Source organism: Sorex fumeus, unplaced genomic scaffold, assembly GCF_029834395.1.
Source record: "Sorex fumeus unplaced genomic scaffold, SorFum_2.1 ptg000098l, whole genome shotgun sequence".
Taxonomy (NCBI): domain Eukaryota; kingdom Metazoa; phylum Chordata; class Mammalia; order Eulipotyphla; family Soricidae; genus Sorex; species Sorex fumeus.
In genome coordinates, this window is record NW_026606155.1 from 18715163 (window position 1) to 18735868 (window position 20706).

At 46.1% G+C, this 20706-nt stretch overlaps 1 protein-coding gene across 1 annotated transcript in view; it reads left to right on the forward strand.

The window, feature by feature from the left end:
* Positions 1-14287, forward strand: part of SPTLC2 (serine palmitoyltransferase long chain base subunit 2) — a 93561-nt gene extending 79274 nt beyond the window's left edge. The window contains exons 10-12 of the mRNA XM_056134177.1: positions 9523-9658; positions 11967-12096; positions 13906-14287. Coding sequence (XP_055990152.1) covers positions 9523-9658; positions 11967-12096; positions 13906-14025 — 386 coding nt within the window. The 3' untranslated portion in view covers positions 14026-14287. The remainder of the gene's footprint in view (positions 1-9522; positions 9659-11966; positions 12097-13905) is intronic.
* The last annotated feature ends 6419 nt before the right edge of the window (positions 14288-20706 follow it).

Here is a 20706-nt window from a genome sequence, read left to right on the forward strand (position 1 = left end):
GGATGGGTGGGGAGACCAATTAGGGGGCTGGAGTGCGTGTCTTTCGCCGCAAGCCCTTCCCAATTCTACAGCAGCCCCCAGAGCGTGGCCCCCAAACAAAACAAACAAGAACCAAATGTTTAAGACCCCTTTGGGGGACAGAAGTAATGGTACAGTGGGAAGGGCATTTGCCTTGCATACTGACCCGGATTCGGTCCCTGGCATCCTTATGGTCCCCTGATCATCACTAGGACTAATTCCTGAGCCAGGAGCAACCCCTAAGCATGGCTGAGTGGACCCCAAAAGTCCCTCCCTCCCTCTTAGTAGCCCCTTTGGTATATCCTGTAATGATTCCATTTTTTGGTCCTCCTTTCTGGGAAAACCATTGTTCTGAAAATGCTTTTACTGCATCTGTATCCACAGTGTGGAGTCTCGCTGTCCATATGCTATAATAGAGTCTCATAAAAAGGCTTATGATCTAAACTGTTCAGATCAAAGCCTACTATAGTAAACCCTCATTTGCACACCACCAAACATGTTTTCACTTGGGTATGAACCTGGCAACATTTGCAGCGAGTACTTCAGTCCTATTTCAGCAACTTCCCAGTACAGCCAGGTCTGTCGTCTACTTAAATTGCGTAAATTGGGTTCTTACCTTCCCTGCATTGCTAATGGAAATGTCCCGTGACAGGCAGAAAAGACTGTGAAGAGAACAGGTGAGCCTGAGAGGCTGCAGAAAGTTCCTGTTTGAAGAAAACGTAGGAGCCCTGACACTTGAGGAAAATAAGTGCACCAATGAGAACTGTCGTTTACACTGAGTGCTGCTCTCATACACACCCAAGGGCTTTAAGATTAGGAACCAGAACTATACACACTTTATGCTTTACACAAGTTGTTGGTGGGTTACTGCATAGTTGTGGTGTTTTTTTTTTTCTTTTTGGGTCACACCTGGCGATGCACAGGGGTTACTCCTGGCTCTGCATTCAGAAATTACCCCTGGCGGTGCTCAGGGGGCCATATCGGATGCTGGTAATCAAACCCGGGTCGGCTGCATGCAAGGCAAATGCCCTACCTGCTGTGCTATCACTCCAGCCCCACAGCATAGTTTTTAAGGGTAATTTTGAGTCTGGTATGGGGAGAGAGAAGTGGTAATTTAGGTGAACGAGAAGTAGATTATTATATATGAAAAATTTAAAAGATATATGATATACAAAATAAACTACATATCAAAATACAGAATTTTATGTATAATTTAAGCATTAATTCAGTGTCAGCAGCTCTTCTACAAGTAATTTTTGTTTTCTACTTTGTTAATTTATTTTAATTTTTGGTATTTTTTGCATCTGTAGCACTGTCCTCCCGTTGTTCATTGATTTGCTCCAGCGGGCACCAGTAACGTCTCCATTGTGAGACTTCTTGTTACTGTTTTTGGCATATCGAATACGCCACAGGGAACTTGCCAGGGTGTGCCGTGAGGGTGGGATACTCTTGGTAGCTTGCCGGGCTCTCTGAGAGGGATGGAGGAATCAAACCTGGGTTGGCCACATGCAAGGTAAACTCCCTATCCACTGTGCAATTGCTCCAGCCCTAGGGGCAGTTTTAATCCAAAGGATTAGTCATAGGACTAGCAGCTTTAAATAAATTGCAGTTAGAATGTTGTTTGTTTTGTTTGTATACTACCATATATGTGTTTCAGTCACATGGCTTCACATATTACCCAAGGGTTAAAGATTATGAACTTAAATCTGGTTATCTAAATTACTAGGCTGGAGTTTTAGCATTCTATAGGTGACCATCAATTTGGAGGTTTTATTTGGAATTCACTTGTGAGACTGATTAGGTTCCTCATGAATTCATATATTACCTCTAATAGTTTTTCTTCTTGGCCCTTAATAAGGGACCCTTTTTCTTAAGCAAAGATTTTTTGTGATAAGGATGAAATGTAAAAAAATCATTAAAACGGTGTTACAAAGAAATGGAGACTTCTCACAAAAATGAAGTTTCAGTTAATGGGTTAGCAAGTTAGCACTATGACTTACTGGGTAGCAGCACCAAACTTGTTGGTCAGGTGACATAGGTTGGTGGCTTAGGAGTGTTTTTTTTTTTTTTTTTTTCCTCCTAGTGCTGGGGATTGAAGCCAGGTCTCCTGCATGCAAAGTTACCCTTTACTGCTATGACCCATGCCTGGCCCTTAGCTTAGGAATTTCCTTGTGTAATGTATAAAAGTATGTGCCTTACGAAAGCTGAGTGTGGTAGAGCTGAATACGTACATACGTACAGACAGACTCTAGTGAGGGGTTCTGCCTTTCTTTTGTTGTCTTTCTTATGCAGGCTTCTAGGGGAAGGACAAGATAGGAGAGAATTTTCTTTACTTTCTCAGCAGGCCATTACTGGAAGAATTTGCTTCTTTCAATTTTTGAGTCCAGGGGGCTGGAGTAATAGTACCATGGGTAAGCCATTTGCCTTGCATAAAACTGACCCGGGTTTGATCCCTGGCACCCAGTATGATCGCCCAGCATCTTCAGGAGTGAACTTTGAACACAGAGCTTCTGATGTTGGTTAGCATTTTTAGCAATCAGGTATGTTTTCATTGAGTTATAGAAATTATTTTGTTTGGTTTTCTTTGGGGGCTGTACCCCGTGGTGCTCAGATCCCCGAGTTCTGACTACACTCAGGGATCACTCCTGTGGGGGTCGGGGAGCCATATGGGGTGCTGGGGATTGAGCTCAGGTCGGTGGTGTGTAAGGCACACAGTGCCCTTACCTGCGGTATTATCACTGACGCCCCAAGTTGCATAAATTCTTTTGTAGATCAAACATGATTGCAGACTCAGTGGACTTTGTATAATTCATATATAATTTTTATATGCACCGAGAAACCATATTTGTGTTACTCACTTTATGACAGCTCTGGCTGTATTGCATCATTTGCTTTATTACTGCGGCCTGGAGCCCAGCCTGTGACATCTCAGAGGTGTGCCTGAGTGTGACTTGCATCTCATCACCCTCACTGGTTGGTGGGGTGTGAGATTCAGGAGACCTGACCAGGTCAACTCTTAAGCTCCTGTTGGAAACTTGGTCAGTGCACCATCTGCATTAGAGGGACTAGACGCATCTTGTTCACTTTTGGGGTTCAAGAATTAAGGAGCTGGGGTTGTGGCTTAGTGCTCAAGCACATCCTGGAGGCCCCAGGTTTGACCCCCAGCACCGCAGGGCCCTGGTGTTCACTGCCAGCTCTGACCCTCATACCAATAAGCAGCAACCGAAATGATTAAATGTACAATTATTATTATTATAATAATTATTATTATTGTTATTACTTGGGGCCTCCCGAAAAGTGCTCAGGGGTCCTGAGGTCCTACCTGGTGATTCTTGGCCAGCCAGTGGCAGTTGAGTGCTGCTCCAGCCTACAGTGCTCCCAGGGGCCTCAGTGCTAAACCTGGTGCTGCTCAGGGAACTGAACTCATCTATCTCCTCCTTCACCAGGCTCGTCAGGCCTTCCTTTCCTGCTCATTTGGCTCCTGTGGTGTCCTGCTTTACGATTAGGGTTTGAGTGCAATCTCAGGCAAGTGGCAGGATTCTAAGACTGTCAGCTCAGGAAAGCGGCAGGAAGCTATAAAACTTTGAATGCAGATTTAGGTATGGGAAAGAAGCTGCTTAATCAACTGGGGAATAAAAAAAGTGCTATAGTCATGAACTTGATGTGCCAACTTGCCTGGCCCACAGTGGCCAGATATTTGGGTAAACATGATTCAGGGGGGCTGGAGCGATAGTACACTGGGTACTAATTAGCCCTGCATGGGGCCGACCTGGGTTCAATTCTCGGCATCCCATATGGTCCCCTGAGCACCACCAGGAGTGATTCCTGAATGCAGAGCCATGAGTAACCCCTGAACATCACTGGGTGTGACCTAAAAAGCCAAAAAAAAAAAAAAACCCGCATGATTCTGGGTATGTCTCTTAGAGAATTGGGGGCGTTCATTCAGAAAACTATTTCACAGGGGAAATGAGCAGGTGGACCCCATTGTGGGTCCATTCCCCTTTGTTCCATGTGAGACTGTCTTTCTTTTTTTCTCTTCCTCTTTGTCTTCGCAAATAAAATAATTTACTTTGCTCCTATAAAAGAAAAACAGAGGAAAGGATATGTGAGCCCTTTTATACTTGCCATTGGACAAGGCCTTTAAGGATCGAGTGCAATTTTTTTTTCCTCTTCCACTCTTCCTTATCTTCATCATCATCTTCATCATCTTCACTATCCTCCTCCGCCTCCTCCTCCTGCTCTTATGTCTGGCTGACGTGCTTGTGCATACTTCATTGAGAGAGAAGTTTCTGGCTATACCCACCAGGGGTCGCTGTGGAGCCTGCACATTTATTTTTAACCTGTGGCCCTCACTGGACATCATACTCCTTTAGGAGTTTGCTGACGGCTAGCTGGGATGCCACTGGAAGTCTCTTGTGCACTTGTGCTGGCACTTGCAGAGCTGCAAGGGTCGCCCTCAGCATGTGGGAGACACTGGGGACTGAGGGCCTCAGGCTTGCAAGGAGAAGCTCTTGCTCCCTACTGGTTTTTTTCCAGGCTCTGAATGCCGTTCTGATAACACTCTCTGCTTGGAATTCCTCACCTAGCATCAGAATGAAGTAGTCTTCCAAGTTTTTTTTTTTTATTTTTTAAATGTAGGAGTACTGCTATTTATTCAGCCACTGAAGCAGGCGTGAACTCCACATTACTTTTTAAAAAGTTTTAAAATTTTATTTTCATAAAGTTGTTCACAGTAATTATTTACATTAAGCATTTCAACACCAATCCCACCACATTACATCTTCCCACCACAATTATTTCAAATTTTCCCACCACCACCCAAACCTGCCCCATAGGCAGATGCTAAATAATTTGTTTTGTATTGCTTGTTATGAATAGTATGAGATGTCATACAGCCATGAAAGTGGCCAAGCACTCCTGGAATTCTAAAATTTTTAAAATATTTGGTGTCCGGAGGCATCTCTGTGGTGTGCTGCTCTCTTCCGAGATTCATTTGCGAGTCTCTGAATCATGGCCATTAATGTGCTTAAATGGCCTGAGTTTGATATCTTTTGAGATTTATCCAGGGGTTTCTGAAATGAGGCCGATAAATGAGCTTGTATAGTGGAGCTGGAGGTGATTTGTTTGTGTGACTCCCATATATCTAACTTTTGGCTGTTTAATTTCTCGGGAAACTTGGTCCCACGTTGTTGGGGCATGGCCAGAGGCACAGCGGCAATTTTGGGGTATCAGGAAGCCTGAAGGCACCATCAGGCTGCTGATGCACTCACCCTGCAGGTACAGGTTAACCTGCTGGGTGGCACCATACTCTCCAACCTTGTCTTAAACAGCAAAGCTAAGAGGAAAATGCTTGACCCACCCCATGATATCTAAGTGGCTGTTATTTTTCTTTGTTTTAAGAAAATGAGGAGCGGAGAGATAGTACAGTGGGGAGGGCGCTTGCCTTGCACATTGCCAACTCATATTTGATTCTCGGCTTCCCATATGGTCCCATGTGCACCACCAGGAGTAAATCCTGAGTGCAGAGTCAGGAATAACCCCTGAGCATCACCAGGTGTGCCCCCCCATTACCTTGCCCAAAAGATAAAGGGTGGTTATCAAATACTAATTGGACATACTTGATTATAAATGTAGGAATCAGAATTTTACTTATTTGTTTTGTGTTTGGGGTCAGACCCAGCATTGCACAGGGCTTACTCCTGGCTCTTGCACTCAGGAATTACTCCTGGCAGTGCTCAGGGGACCATATAGGATGCTGGGAATCGAACCTGGGTCGGCCGCATGCAAGGCAAACGCCTTACCTGTTGTGCTATGGCTCTAGACCTGGAATCAGAATTTTAACCTAATTATTTTTTTTTAAACTCTGGTTGATTTAAAATTTCTTTTTAGATTTTTTTTTTTATTGTAAATGACATTCATACAGTAAAGTACCCAAATCTTAGGCATGCAGTTCAACAAATAAATACATAGCAATAAGACCGATCAAGCTGCTTAACGGCCATGATCCCAGAGACTCAGAAACAAATCTCGGAACCTAGTGGCTTTTGGCAGAAATCCCTCCAGATTTAATTATTAAAACTTCAGAATTACAATCAAGAATAGAAAACAAGGGGCTGGAGCGATAGAACAGCGGGTAGGGCGTTTGCCTTGCACGCAGCAAATATGGCCGACACAGGTTCGATTCCCAGCATCCCATATGGTCCCCCGAGCACCGCCAGGAGTGATTCCTGAGTGCAAGAGCCAGGAGTAAGCCCTGAACATTGCCGGGGGTGACCCAAAAAGAAAAAAAAGAATAGAAAGCAAATTGTCTAATGCTGCCTTTTCGGCAGATCTGAGTGTTGGGGTAAAATCCCAAATAGTGATGGTGGGTCTGGTGTCGAAATACTGAGTGTAATCAAAGTAGAGAGAGAATAATGTGGAAATCATCTGCCACACAGGTAGGGAGAGGGCATGGGATTGGGATATACTGGGGGTTTTGGTGGTGGAAAATGTGCACTGGTGAAGGGACGGGTATTTCATCATTGTACGACCGAGTCTTAAACCCGAAAGTTTTGTAACTGCTCTCACGGTGATTCCATAAATAAATTTATTTGAAAAAAAAAATACACAGCAATAACAGCCACCTGAGTCTTGATATAGACGATTTGGGGCCTCTTGCCAGTTCATTTCTCTCTGCTATTTTGATTTCTATTCACTATTTTGATTTCTGGCAAACAGAATGAATAAACAGCTTTTACAACTCAGTAATTGTAAATTATTTGCTCACTTCTGTAACTACATTTGAATCCTACCTCACATTATATCCAGGAAGAGTACAGTAAATAAAATGCCCCAAAGAAAGAGCCAAATCTAAACTTTCAGACAATATAGGTGTGTCTCTGAGCTCTGCCAGGTGACCTGGGTGATCTCAGGCACCACAGGGCCTGAGCAACTCTGCATCATTGGATCCTCACATTGAACTGCAGGCAAAGTCGAGAATTACCAGCAGGGGCCACCAAAGACTCCCAGACACTGGGATGTCCTCCTCCACCAGGAAAAAGGAAAGCATAGATATGAATCTTCAGGTCATTGGTTTCTTGGTTATGACACTCCAGAAAACAAGCAAACCAAAGGAAAAAATAGATAAATTGGACCCCTAAATGAAAAGCTTTGGTTCTTTGAACTACACTATGAAGAATATGAAGACAGTCCTTAGAATACAGGGAAGTTTTTCAGGGTACCTCCTTCAGAAGACAGGAGGGGTACAGAAACCTGTGGTGGAGATAGGAGAGGGGAGTGCAGGGTGAAACCAGATTTCTGGGGTCCCCTTCTGCCCCTGGGAGCACATGTGCAGAGCTGAAGAGGCAGGGAGGTGTGGCGGAGGGAGAGGGGGCTCTGCAGGGGGCCATGCAGGTAGTGTGAAGCAGAAATTCTCAGGAGCTGGACAGGCAGTTAAAGTTATCCAGAAGGAGAGGACGGAATGGTCTCTCGCAGGAGTGTTGTTAAGAAACAAGGGAATTTGATCATTGTGTGATTGTAACCCAAACATGAAAGCTTATAACTATCTCGTGGTGATTCAATAAAATTAAAAAAGAAAAAAGAAACAGGGGAATAACAGACACCCAAGGGCGACGAAAACCAAGAACTGGCCTTCAGTAGGAAAGCTAACCTTTATAAACCCCGGAGTGTAATGTTTTAAGTGTCAGTAAGTTAAAAAAAAAAAAACTCCTTTGCTCCCCTTGTGCATTCATGTAACATGACATTCCCTTTGGTTCTTGTGACTTGAATCAAACTAGAGTGGCTTAGTATATAGGGATGAAGAATACAGTCTTTGAAGCCAGGGAGTTCAAATCCTGCTTCTTCCACTTCGTGTTGTCACCTGGTTATGGAAATGAAATGAATCCTCTCAGGTGAAATTACTTTTAAAGTCACCTCTTTTTCTACAAGGAGGAGGTAGCAAAGCTTACTAAGTCTGTTCTTCATTTTAGAAGTTACCAGTGAATGTTATGGTTTAAGTATTTAGCATGAAAGGAATCTGAATTTTTCTTTGCCCAGGTGCAGTGGTTTCTTACGAAAGTGCCATTTTGATTACATCTAAGATTTTCTGCCAATGCAAACTATTAACAATTCTTGGAACTGTTGCAATAGCAACCGTTAAGGCACACCTACCCTCTCCTCAGCATAAGCCCAAGATTCCTCCTGCTGAGAAGAGATTCATCAGTTGTCCTAACTAGATTTTGTTGTACTGCCTAAATTCAATGCAAGAGAATGCTGTTAATTTAAATGAGCATGAAACAGCATAGTCTTTGAGTCACGGTGGTAGAATATTAAAGTGACATTTGAAAACCTTTCATTGGAGTAAACATTGACTGACAGCAGCGTGTGGTGTCAGGCACCCTGCATCGTGAATCAGCGTGTGTACGCACAGCATAATGCTCATCTCTGAAAGGCCACTTTACATCCCTTGCTAATGCAGTTGGTCTCTCTTCAAGGATCAGGCAGCTAGCATGTATTTCAGTGCTTGACCCATGAGCACCCATTCCCCGGGTATCAGGGATCTGCGCCATCAGCACCACCTCAACTCCATCCTATCCTCTCTGTCACTCAAAAGTCAAACTCTTATGAGGATGCCTTTGGGCTCTGAATAGCTCAGTGTCCGGTCTTTTTCTTGTGTAATTGATTGTGCTCAGTTGGAATGAATATTTAAGTTGAGAAAACTGGATTCTAATCTCTGCTTTGTCACCACTACCAGCTCTGTTAGGCTACTCACCACCTTTGTAAAAGTCTCTTAACTGATAGAGTGATCAGAGATCCTACCCATAGTCTAGGGACTGTGTGTTAGGGAATTATCACTCATTATTAGGGAAGTGAAAATAAAAATTATAAAGCGCCTCTCACAGATGAAATTGGCCTCTGTTAAAGGATTGGAAAGGCCAGACGAATAGTAAGCTGGTGAAGCACATGCCTTGCACACTGTCGACCCAGATTTGATCCCTATCACCACATATACTCTGGTCCCCGAGTATCGCCAGGAATAATATCTGGGCACAGGTCCAGGAGTAAGCTCTGAGCACTGCTGGGTGTGTGTGGCCCAAAAATAAAACAAAAAGATTTAAAAAAAAATCTGTTGTCAATGCCTAGTTTATTATAAGCAAGAGACGATTATTTTCAGTTTTTTGTAATTTTGGTTTTTAAGCCATACCTGGCAGTGCTCAGGTCTTACTTCTGGCTCTGTGACCAAGGATCACTCCAGACGGGGCACCGGGGACCACATAGGGTGCTAGGGATCAAACCTGGGTCAGCCACATCCAAGGCAAGTGCCCTACCTGCTATATCGTTGCTTCATTCCAAGAAGCACTTATTTATATTCTGTAGCATTCGCTAGGCAAAAATAGTTGTATTGGAGAGGGAAAAATGACATTGGGCTGATGAGCTGGGATATAGGGGATGTAGGTAGAAGAGATCAGCATCTTTTCCCTATTACGTTCCTCTCAGTGCTCTTTTGTTTCCCTCGTCATCTTCCAGGCAAAGAGTGTGTGCAGCAGCTAGCGGAGAACACCAGGTATTTCCGGCGACGTCTGAAACAGATGGGCTTCATCATCTATGGCAATGAAGATTCCCCAGTGGTGCCTTTGATGCTGTACATGCCAGCAAAAATTGGGTAAATTATCTTACCTATTACATATTCGTCTCTTCCATTAAAAAAAAAACTGTAGGATAACACTGTTTTGTCCTTCCTGCAAAGCCTCAGGTAGTTTAGGTCTATTGGGTGGCTTCTATCACAGTGCTCCCATTTCTCTGTGTTTATTTGTAGCTGCTTTCTTTGTGCTCTGTTGGCTTGTAAATACTGTTTTTCTCTTCTCCCTATGTCCTTTGCATAGTTTATTCAGAGCAGTGTCCTTTTCCTATGGACACAAGAAGACAGTATATGCTATGCTTTTGTAATGTGACTCTCAGTGGTATTTCCCTCCTGGGCATCTGTTCTCTGACCTAAGCCTCAGATGCCTTTACTTCCTAGCATCCCCCAAAACAGGGTCCCCGATGAGGGACTGAATGGAACCAGGGCAAGCGGTAAGCTATGTGCTACCCCGGCATCGAGATGGACCTGGCCAAAGAGCCATAATGCTTAACTATAAGAGCTTGGGCATGGACAAATGCTGTCAGGATCCAAAAAGTAGTAACTAGAGTTGGACCCTTCTAGGGTTAGGAATGATTAATCTGGTCTGAGGGCTGTAGTCTGAGCCTGTGGCAAGATGTTCCCAGGAGAGCTGTCCTACAAGCCTCAGTGTTATCTCTTACTGTTTCCATACAAAAATAACTAGTATTGAGAGGTTGATAGAGTTATTGGACTGAGGAAAGGAGAAAAACATCTTAGGTATTTTGCCCTTAGGCAGTCAGGAAAGACTTTGGAATACCTTTTAGGTGGTGTTCCCTTTGAACTTGCTGGACCCTCAGGAAGGGCTGTCTTATGTTGATTTGGCTACCTGACTGGGTGCCATGTCAGCCCAGAGTGCTGGGGAGTTGGAGAGACGAGAGAGTTGGAGAGTGAGAGAAAGAGCAGGGCAGCATGATGGAGTGCAGAGGGACTCGCAAGAGGCACAGAGAGAGAAGGATGTAGAAGAAGAATACAGGAGCAGGCACGTGGAGAGAGAGAGAGAGAGAGAGCGAGCCCAGGCTTCTAGATGGAGCATGGAGAGATAAGCGGGAGAGACAGGAGGAGACAGGACTGAGAGGCAGTGAGAGACTAGAATGGGAGGCTCAGGGAGACCTGGTCAGGTGCATGGGAAGGATGGAATAAATGGCATCTGATCAATCAACTGGCTTGGCCCTCATTTCCTCCACTGTCTTCCCCATGTCCCAGGCTGCCCCAGCTGGGCGAATGTGGGTGGCTAGGGGAAGAGCCGTTGGGGCCTCCCCCTGGCCGCCCTCAAAGAGTTTATACAAAAACAACTTTTTTTAAAAAAAAATTTATTTTTTATTAGTGAAACACCGTGAGGTACAGTTGTAGACTTACAAACTTTTGTGCTTGGGTTTCAGTTATACAATGATCAAGTACCCATCCCTCCACCAGTGCCCATTCTCTACCACCAATGATCCCAGTAGCCCTCCCACCACCCCACCTATTCCCCCCACCCTGCCCCGCCTCTGTGGCATTCCCTTTTGCTCTCTCTTTCCTTTACAGTGTTGTGGTTTGCAATAGAGGTATTGAGTGGCCTTTGTGTTTGGTCTATAGTCTACTTTCAGCACACATTTCAAATCCCGAGCGAATCCTTCAAACACCCTTTACTTGGTGTTCCCTTCTCTATCTGAGCTGCTTTTTTCCATAGCATGTGCTGCCGGCTTCCAAGCCATGGAGCAGACCTCCTGGTACTTATCTCAACTATTCTTGGATGTTCTTCACCCATTCTGTTACTTTATATTCCCCAGATGAATGCAGTCTTTCTATGTCTGTCCCTCCTTTCTGACTTATTTCACTTAGCACGATACTTTCCATGTAGAACCACTTGTATGTAAATTTCATGACTTCCCCTCTCTAACAGCTGCATAGTAGTCCATTGTGTAGATGTACCAAAGTTTCTTTAACCAATCATCTGTTCTCAGGCACTCGGGTAAAAAAAAAACTTTTTTGAGGGGGGCCAGTGTTTGGGCTTCACTCGACAGTGCTTAGTGCTTATTTCTGGCAGGACTCCGCCAAGTGTATTTTCAAGCCTCTGACCTACTGATCCATGTCAGGGACAGTATTGAGACAACAGTTGCAAATGACAGTAGCCAAACCCAGCGTAGTCAAACCTTAAAACTGCTCCGTGACCCAGATCCTTTCCCCTCTGGGAAAGAAGCCCGTAGGAAGCTCTGAGTGGAAGTGCTCAGTGCCTCTCTCACCCAGCCACAAGACCCCACATGGCGGGGGGACCTCGCAGTGTGTGCTTACTCACCTCCGGCTTCTTGGCCTCCTCTGTCTCCCTCTGCAGCGCCTTTGGACGGGAGTTGCTGAAGCGCAACATTGGCGTTGTGGTGGTGGGATTCCCGGCGACCCCCATCATTGAGTCCAGAGCCAGGTTTTGCCTGTCAGCGTCTCATACCAAAGAAATGCTCGATACAGTAAGTCGCCCTTTCACCTCGGCAGAAGCATGCCTCCTGCTTGACAGTATGAGCCTCTGGTGATCTTCATGCACCTCGGACGGCGTAAACTAGGGGAGGGGTTAGTCAGTGTGTTTGGTGCTTGTTCTCTTCCTTGGCTTTCTCTGAAAGCTGTTGGGGGGCTTAGAGTTTTCGGTCTTTCCATTTTTTTCTTCCCCCGGAGAATGTCTGAACACATGAATCCTTTCTCGGTTGTAATTTTCTGTTTTTGCTCGGTATTTTGGGGAAAGGTTATCTCTGAACTGTGACGTCCGTTCTTTTCTCTATGAATGTAACACATCAACCAGATCCTGTAGTTGTACACGGGTTAGTTCCTACAGGTAGGACTAGAGTCGCAGTCTAGAAGAGGCTTCGTGTGGCTGGAGTGGTAGTACAACGAGCAGGGCACTTGTGTTGGACACTTCTGAACCAGGTTCAGCTTCCTGGTACCCCATTCCTGAGTGCAAAGAGAAGGATAAATGCTGAGCGTGGCTGGGTGTGCCCCACCCACTTTTTTTTTTTTTTAAGAAGAGATTGAGATCTTATTATCTCATTCTTGCTTTGGACAACCTGGCAGGCTACTGAATGTAACCTGCCCACACGGCAAAGTCTGGCAAACTCCCCGTGGCGTACCCAATATGCCAAATACCAGTAACAATGACGGGTCTCATTCTCCTAACCCTGAAAGAGCCTTGAATGTGGCACTTTTTAGAATCTCAGGGATAGGACGAAGGAGACGTTACTGGTGCCTGCTCGAGGCAGTCGACGAAACAACAGGATGATCGTGATCATGAAGAAGAGATTATTGCTCGACTTTTTGATTTTTTTTATTTGATTTAATTTAATAAAGTTTGTTTTTCAAAAACTTATTGTTTTGGAAAGATAAAAGAGCAAGCTTTACAGAAACAAAGTTATATTGAGGGTCAGAGAGATCACTCACCCAACTGAAGCATGCGCTTTGCGTGCAGGAGGCTGGCTGGGGTTCAATTCCTGGCACCAGTACCTGCTGTGACCACTGAGCACCAAGCTGGGAGTAACCCCTGAGCACCACTGGACATGGCCTCTAAACAAACAAAAAACATTACATTGGGGGCCAGGCTGGCTGAGTGACTGAAAGCGCCTGCCTTGCAAGCATTCAGTGTGCATAGCTGCCCACAAGTGGTGAGCATGGTCTGGGTTCTGCTGCTTGGGACCCCCATGGCAGGATATGACAGCCCAGGCACACGTCAGGATGCAGAAACACCACAGATAGAGTGCATGAACCCCATGCCCGGGGCTGCACCCAGCCAACGCGCTGTCTCCATCTTTCAGCAGCCAAGGGAAGGGAGGGTGAACGTTGAGTAGAGTTCTGGGTAGATGACAAGATTATCCTTCCACTCTTAGTTTGGGTGTTTCGGCTCAGATCTGCATTCAGATCCCACCTCTCCCCTTTCCTTGCCCCCTCCCTGGCCTTACATCCCCTTGGCCCTCCCCCAAGTCTCCCCTGTTCTCTGGTGTGGGTTGGAAGGTGAAGGAGAGAGCAAGGACTGTCGCTGGCAGCGGCAGTTCCGAGTGGTGGCCACCTTTCCCTCCCGGCCTGTCACCCTTTATCCTGCATCCCTGCTGTTCACATGCGCTGTTCCCCGGTGGGTTCGGAAGGCAGCTTTGGCCTCAGCTGTTCCCCGGGGATCAGCTAGTCGGTATGGACACGCCCCAGACCCCAGCAGCTCCTCACCGTGACTGTCGAAAAATGAAGCGTCGGCCGTGCCTGCGTCCGCCCCCCACGTCACCCTGCCTGCCTCTGCCTTTCAGGCGCTCAAGGAGATCGATGAAGTTGGGGACCTGTTGCAGATCAAGTATTCCCGGCACCGGTTGGTTCCTCTCCTGGACAGACCCTTTGACGAGACAACGTATGAAGAGACGGAAGACTGAGCCTTTTTGGTGCTCCCTAGAGGAACTCGCCCTCACTCCGGACACTGCGTGGCCTTTCTGAGCCAGTGCCAGGAGCCACCCTTCCGTGGCCGTCTCCACTGAAAGACACTTCCTCAGCTACCGACGGTGGCCACCTCCCCTCTCAGTGGCATTTTGTAAATAGTGAAAATGACTTCACCTCCTTCCTTTGCTACATTTCACCTTTTTTTTTTAAAAAAAAAAAGGTGAATTCACTGGCATTTTTTTTTTTTTGGTCCATTAAAAAGTTTTATTTTATAACTATTCCCCTTGTGAAATCACACGGCCCCTGGCCTGCCTCTGGCTCGGGCCACCAGGCTGTCGCCCTCCCCCGGCCGCCTTGCAGACTTGGCCCTGGACAGCTCCTGCTGGCCCCGGCATGGCCGCCTCTCGGGAGCAAGTGCCTTCCGCCGGCCGCCACCCTGGCGCTCAGAGGTGGCGGCCGTGGGATCATTACCCACCCGCCAGGTAGTCACGGGCTGTGTGTTCTTCAGTTTCGCCTTTTTGGAGCAGCAGTGCGCGGCTCCCCATAGCTCTCCCTGGCCAGGCGCCTCCTGAGCCGGGGTCTTGTCCCCGCTCCGCCCCCTCCACACGACCTGTCCTTTCTACCCTCCGAGGGGACGTCCCGCTTCTGGGTTCTTCCCCGCTCACGGTCACTCCTCCCCTGGGGCTGGTGAAAACGCCCTGTCTGGCAGCCGCCCTGTGGGGTGGGGATGGGGGACCTCCCCCGGCTCGGAAGAGTGGCAGGCGCCCTGCCAGGTGGGGGACCAAAGGGTGGTGTCCAGCACGTCCTCCTCCAGTTCAGACAGCCTCGGCCCAGTCTGGGTCCCCATTCGGAGTGAACTGGAAAGGCTGGTGACTGCTCTGCTCAGGTAGCCGCTTTGTCATGTCTCTCTGAAGGACCGAAGGTGTCACTCTCCCTTGCAAAATCCGGCCCCGCTGAAATGCTCCCTCTTGGGAATACTGGTTCCCTTGGTTCTTGACGTCCTGAGGTCATGGTGACGTGGCTCTGGAACTTAGGTCTCCCTGCCCATCTGTGACATTCTGTTTTTTTCCTTGACAAGTTCTGCACATGTAAACCCTTTGCTAAACTGGGGTCCTCTGCTTTGAGTCTGTTTGATAGCAGGTAGGAGGATCTCTGTCGGAAAGCTTTATCTACTCACTGCCTAACCAAAGAGCAAATGCGGACATGACCAGGTGGGAGTTCTCACTTCACTCTGATGACCAAAGTGTAGGTAGACAGAGCTGCTGATTCCCTCGTGTTTGTGATCAGCTTACCCTTTAGTAGCTGTTGGGGTGATGGGGGTGGGGGGGTTTGGGAACAGAATGGGAGAAAGGAGTGCTGAGAGTTTGTCATGTCTCTGCTTTTTAATGGCTTCTTTTGCTGGTGAAGATTCCCAGTCCAACTTCTTCCTGGCCTGTGGTCACCAGCTGGTATGTCTGTGCAATGTCTTCAACTAAAGATGCAAGCTGTGTCTCTGTTTGTGACTCTTTAAAAAACGGTCTCAAGAATAAGCTATCTTCGGTCACCTGAGAGCTTTAAGCCCTTGAGATTTTCCAAAATTTTATCATATTTTTCTTTTAAGGACCAGAGAATAGTTAATAAAAGAACCAAATAAAGATGCAGCGTCTGTATTTAGCACACGCAAGTTGAAGTGAAAAAGAGATTGTGATAAGAAGGAACGAGTTAATAAGAAAATACAAAGGCTTTGCCAACTCTTCTTGCACCTCTCGCTTCTTGACACAGAACTCCCGAAGCTTTTGCTCTGCAGTTATTGTTTTGGTGGGTTTGCCAAAGTCACAAACTTTTACATGTATATACACATATATAAAACTTTCCTGGTGCAAAATTATTTCAGGATAAATCCAGTTAAGTTTATTTTGAAGAACCAAAACTTCTCTGATCTGTTTAAGAACTCTACTTTTTGAGGACAAAACACTGTGCACAGTGTGTGTTCCTGAAACTCTGTTCTAAGACCCAGGGTTCCATAGATCATTGTTTAACCAGGCAAGTGGTGAAAAACAAGTGCAGATAAATAACAGCCCCTGGGAGTGAGCAAAAGCCCTGGACATAGAAGTGCTCTTCCTGCAGTTTTGTACACGGCCTGTCCCCAGAATCTACTGGGTTCCCCAGGGGTGTCAACTGACCATTACCTTGAAAGTTGATGCTGGGACTCACCCCCATTCCTCTTCCCTTTTTCACTGAGTTTTGCTCGAGCCATGCCCCGTTCTGGCGGACCACACCAGAAACTGAAGCCAGTATAGCCAGGAGACCCCAAAATCCCACCAAGAACAGCCCAGGAAAAGTGGCCATCTTTTCTCTCAGCTTTGCTTGGAAAGTTTTCATTGAGAGGGAGTGTTTGGAGGAGGGTCTGTGAGACACTTTAAGTAAATTTGTGTCTGCTGCTTTGAAAAATTTCTCCTCTTTAAAGAAGATTCTTCTACTGCCCCAATCCGATTCCAGCTTGCTTGTTTGAAAAAGAGCATCATAGAACGGTGGCCTTGGAGTGGCTCCCTTAAACTCCCACGATAGGTGAAGGGTTTCAGGTGGTGAAAGCAAGCTTCTTGCTCACCAGCCACTGTGGTGAGTGGAAACATCCCTGTAACCCCCAAGAGTTAGCGTTGTAGTGGCCAAGGAGTGCATCCGACACTTCCAGACCCTTCTTTCTTAGGTCCCCAGCCTCTGCTGTGTCTGGCCTTTCTTCCTGTCTCAGCTCTTGATGTTTAGAACTCCGGTTCTAGTGGAATCTGGTGCGGGGCTGTCTGCAAGAGCAGACTCCTTCTCTGCCTTCACTCAGTCTCACGTGTCAGGAGGAGGTAGGGGACATCCTTGCTTGAGCGTAGCTGCATCTCAGTTCTTAGGATCCACTCTTACCCTCTGCTGGTTCGTGAAAACCAAGAGGAGGGAGGAATAACTTATGTGGAGCCAAAATCTGGCTTTTCAGGGAGGAGAGAAGGGGAACGAGAACACCATCACTGCCTCATTTCACTTGCCACCCTCTTTCCAGGGTTTCCGGGCATCTCTAGCCCCAAGGTATCCCATAGGCAGTGAAGGAATTTGGGTAATCCTTACCATGCACGAATTTATAGGCTGCAAGGCCACCTCCAGAAGGTCAAGTGCATTGACTGTGTCCTCACTCCTGTCTGAAGAGTTGCTGTGACCTCCTTCCCAGGTGTCCTCCTCTCCTGGTGTTTTGGGTATGCCCAGATAGATTCAGCTCCAGGGGCTGACCTATGCTCTGCCAGTGGGAGTGTCCCCCAGGAACAAAACGTGTTTTAGTCCCTGCTTGCTTTGACCTATGTGGCTAGAGAAAAGGAGAGAGCCGTGTGTTTTTTGCATGAGCGTTTCTCATAGAGTGAGCGAGGTCCAGAAGGGTGGTAAAGCGGGCATTAGGTAAGCCGAGAAGATTCTGCTGCTCTTCACTTCCGTGAAACCCCGGAACCGCTAGCTCTGCTGCTGGCTGGAAGAGGGAGCGTGGGCCCAGCAGAATTTCTCTCAGTAGGCCCATAAGTCAAGATATGTTCCCGTGGAGAAATGCATGTCCCTTTTCTCTTAACCTGTTACGCTCAGAGAGTCATGTTACCCTGTATCAGGTTAGAAGACTGGCATCTTTCCACAGAAGAAATCCTAGGACTAGCCAGTGACACCACCCCATCCTTTTTAAAAAGAAATTGGCAGTGCCAGGAATGGAACCCAGGGCCTCACGCATGCTCGGCCTTACACATCTACCCAGAGCTATCCCCTCTGCTTTTTGTTGTATAAAAACAGTCATGGCCCTTTCGTCATTTCTAGTAACTATTGTTTTCCAAGCATTTTCTTTGCTCTCAGTGGAGTGTTTCTCGGGAGGAAGCAGGTGTCGGTGCCTTGTTTGGAGTGTTTCATTTGGTCTCCCCTGAGTGTGGAGCATTTGGGAGGAGTAACTGACCTCTATTGTGATTTTTTGTGTGTGGGGGGGGTGATGAATTGTAGTTCACTGACCCCAGGGACTGCTACGACTCAGCCTGCGGTTACTGTTTTGAGTGACGGGATACCCAAAACTTTGTTGATTTAGAGTAGCAGGGGGTAGGGGTTTAAGGAAAGGTTTAAGGATAGCCAGAGTCTAGCTTTGTGCTAAGCATCTCCCCCTTTTTTTTGCCATCTGCCTGGATGAGTGGAGTTTTGCTTGCATGAGGAGCCTTGCACCAACTCAGCCTGCCTGCAGCCCCCACCCCCACCCCCGACCCCTGCTGCCTGTAATTCCTAAGAATCTTGGGAGAAGCGTGGTTGCCTCCTGAGGGAACGTGGCACACGCCACTGGCTCTGCCGAGTGCTAAGTCGTCCTCATCCTTCACATTAGACCGTGACACTCTGTGATGTGAGACCAATGGTTGGAATGATAAAAGCCATTCTGGATGGTTCGTCACAGGTACGGGTGAGATCGCCTTGTTCCCACACGCTCTTGATGATCCCTCTCAGTGAAAAGTAGCCGATACTAAGAGAAGGGGGAAGAGATGCACCAAAATAGGGTCACTGTGTGTGGGGAGCTGAGCTCTTCCTGTGTTGATCTGTAATTCTCTAATGACCAATTTACCTGTAAACTAGAATTCATTTGCAAGAGGTGCTGTGAGAACCCCTCTCCATTGCTGTAATGCTCACATAATCCAAGTCAGAGAGAGGGGGCATGTAAATAAAATTGTAAAATTGTAGTAATGTGTTAAGATGTCACTCTTTCTTCCTTACCTCATATGTCCTTTTCTTTCTTTTTTAAAAAAAATTTTGCCAGACAATGATTTGTCACTTTGACTCTGTTGGATGACTGACGTCGCAAGTCGTGGGGGGGGAGAGATGGGACCCGATTTGAGAGCACATGTCAAGAACGTGAACTTGATGTCTTAAGAATCCCCCCGTACAAATAAATTGTTTTGTCCCAATCAGATATTGAGAATGCTATGTCTCCCTTTTGTTTTTTATTCCACCAATAAATGCCGAGTGCCATGTCTACATCCCACACTCCATGGAACATGTCTGTTAACTGCAGTGTGGTTCCAACTTGTTAGCAAGCAGAATAGCACATGACCCTGTCTGTTATTTTACAAATGGCTAAATAACAAAATGCAAAAATACATGATGAAAGATTATAACTAACATCTGATGTAGATGGTCCTGATAAAGCTAGTATTATGGAGTAGGGAATGTGGCTCAGTAGTTACGCATTTGGTCATTAGCATCACCAGAAAAATCCAAGGTTTGAGGAGATAAGTGGTTGAACACATACCTGGTATATTTCCTCGAACATTCCCTAGATGTTGATCCTAGGTAGCGCAGAGGAGACCAAATGTGGCGTTGGGAATTTGAATCAGGATTAGGATACAAGGCAAGCCTCTGAACTGTTGTACTGTCCCTATGGCCACTGGGTGCATGGCTTCTTTTTAAAGAACATTGTGACCAGGGAGATGATTCAGAGCGTTGTAGCACATCCTTGGCATACAGGAGCACTGGGCTTGATTCCTGCTACCACATGGTCCCCCCAGGCAGCATAGGGGAGTGACTAAAACAAACAAACTCGTAGTAGGAATAAGGAATATGGTTGATGTTTTGTGAGCCAAGTGTGTCTTGGGGTGGAGGGGTGGTAGCAGGAGATGGAAGAGGGGCTGTCATGGACTCAAACCCAAACCCTAACCTTGTGGTGACTAGTTCATCTTAGTCACTGGTAAAAACTAGTGAAAAATTTTGGAGGATTAAAAGGTAATAATCACAAGCACACTTTTGTAGATGTTGACAAACTGATAGGATTTTAAGAAGTTTATTCATTAGTTTTTGGTTTGGAGCCACACCTGGTGGTGCTCAAGGCTTACTCCTGGGTCTGAGCTTAGGGATCTCTCCTGGCGGTGCTCAGGAGACTGGGTGCCAGTGATCGGAGCCTGGTTGGCAACAATAGGCAAGTGTCTATTGCTCGGGCCCCAACAAGCTGCCAGGGTCTATATGAAAATATAAATTACCTAGACCAACAGCCAACACCACTTTGAAGAACTCACATCTGATTTCAAAACTTCCTGTAAAGCTGTAGTCATTAAACTACACTTAGCATTGGGATACTTGTAGGAATCAATAAAATGAAGGTCTAGAAATAAAATCCCTAATTGTTTTATTTTTTAACAAAAATACCATGTATATTTAATAGGGAAAGTTGAGTTACTTCAACTACTGTTATTGATGAAACACATGAAAAATCTAGGGAAATTAACTCTAACCCCAAGCTCATATAGTGCACAAAAATCTACACATCACAACTTACAGAAAAAAAGATGAAAATCTGTGACTTTGGGTTAAGCCATGTTTTTTGTTTGTTTGTTTGTTTTTGGGTCACACCATGCTGTGCTCAGGGCTTCTGCCTGTATCCGAGATCTCTCCTGACACACCTGGAGGACCAATATGGGATGCTGGGGACAACTTCAGGCATGTTCAAGGCAAGCGCCCTACCTGCTGTACTATCTCTTCAGACCCAGGCATTGATTTCTTAAGATGCGAAGGGACTGACTCAAATCAAATTGATAAACTAGGTCTCATTAAAAAACAATAACAGGAACAATAACAACAAAAACAACTTAAAAAGACCATCTCACAGTGATTCATTAAAATAAAATATATATAATAGAAGAAAAGACTTGAAAAAAAAAAGACTT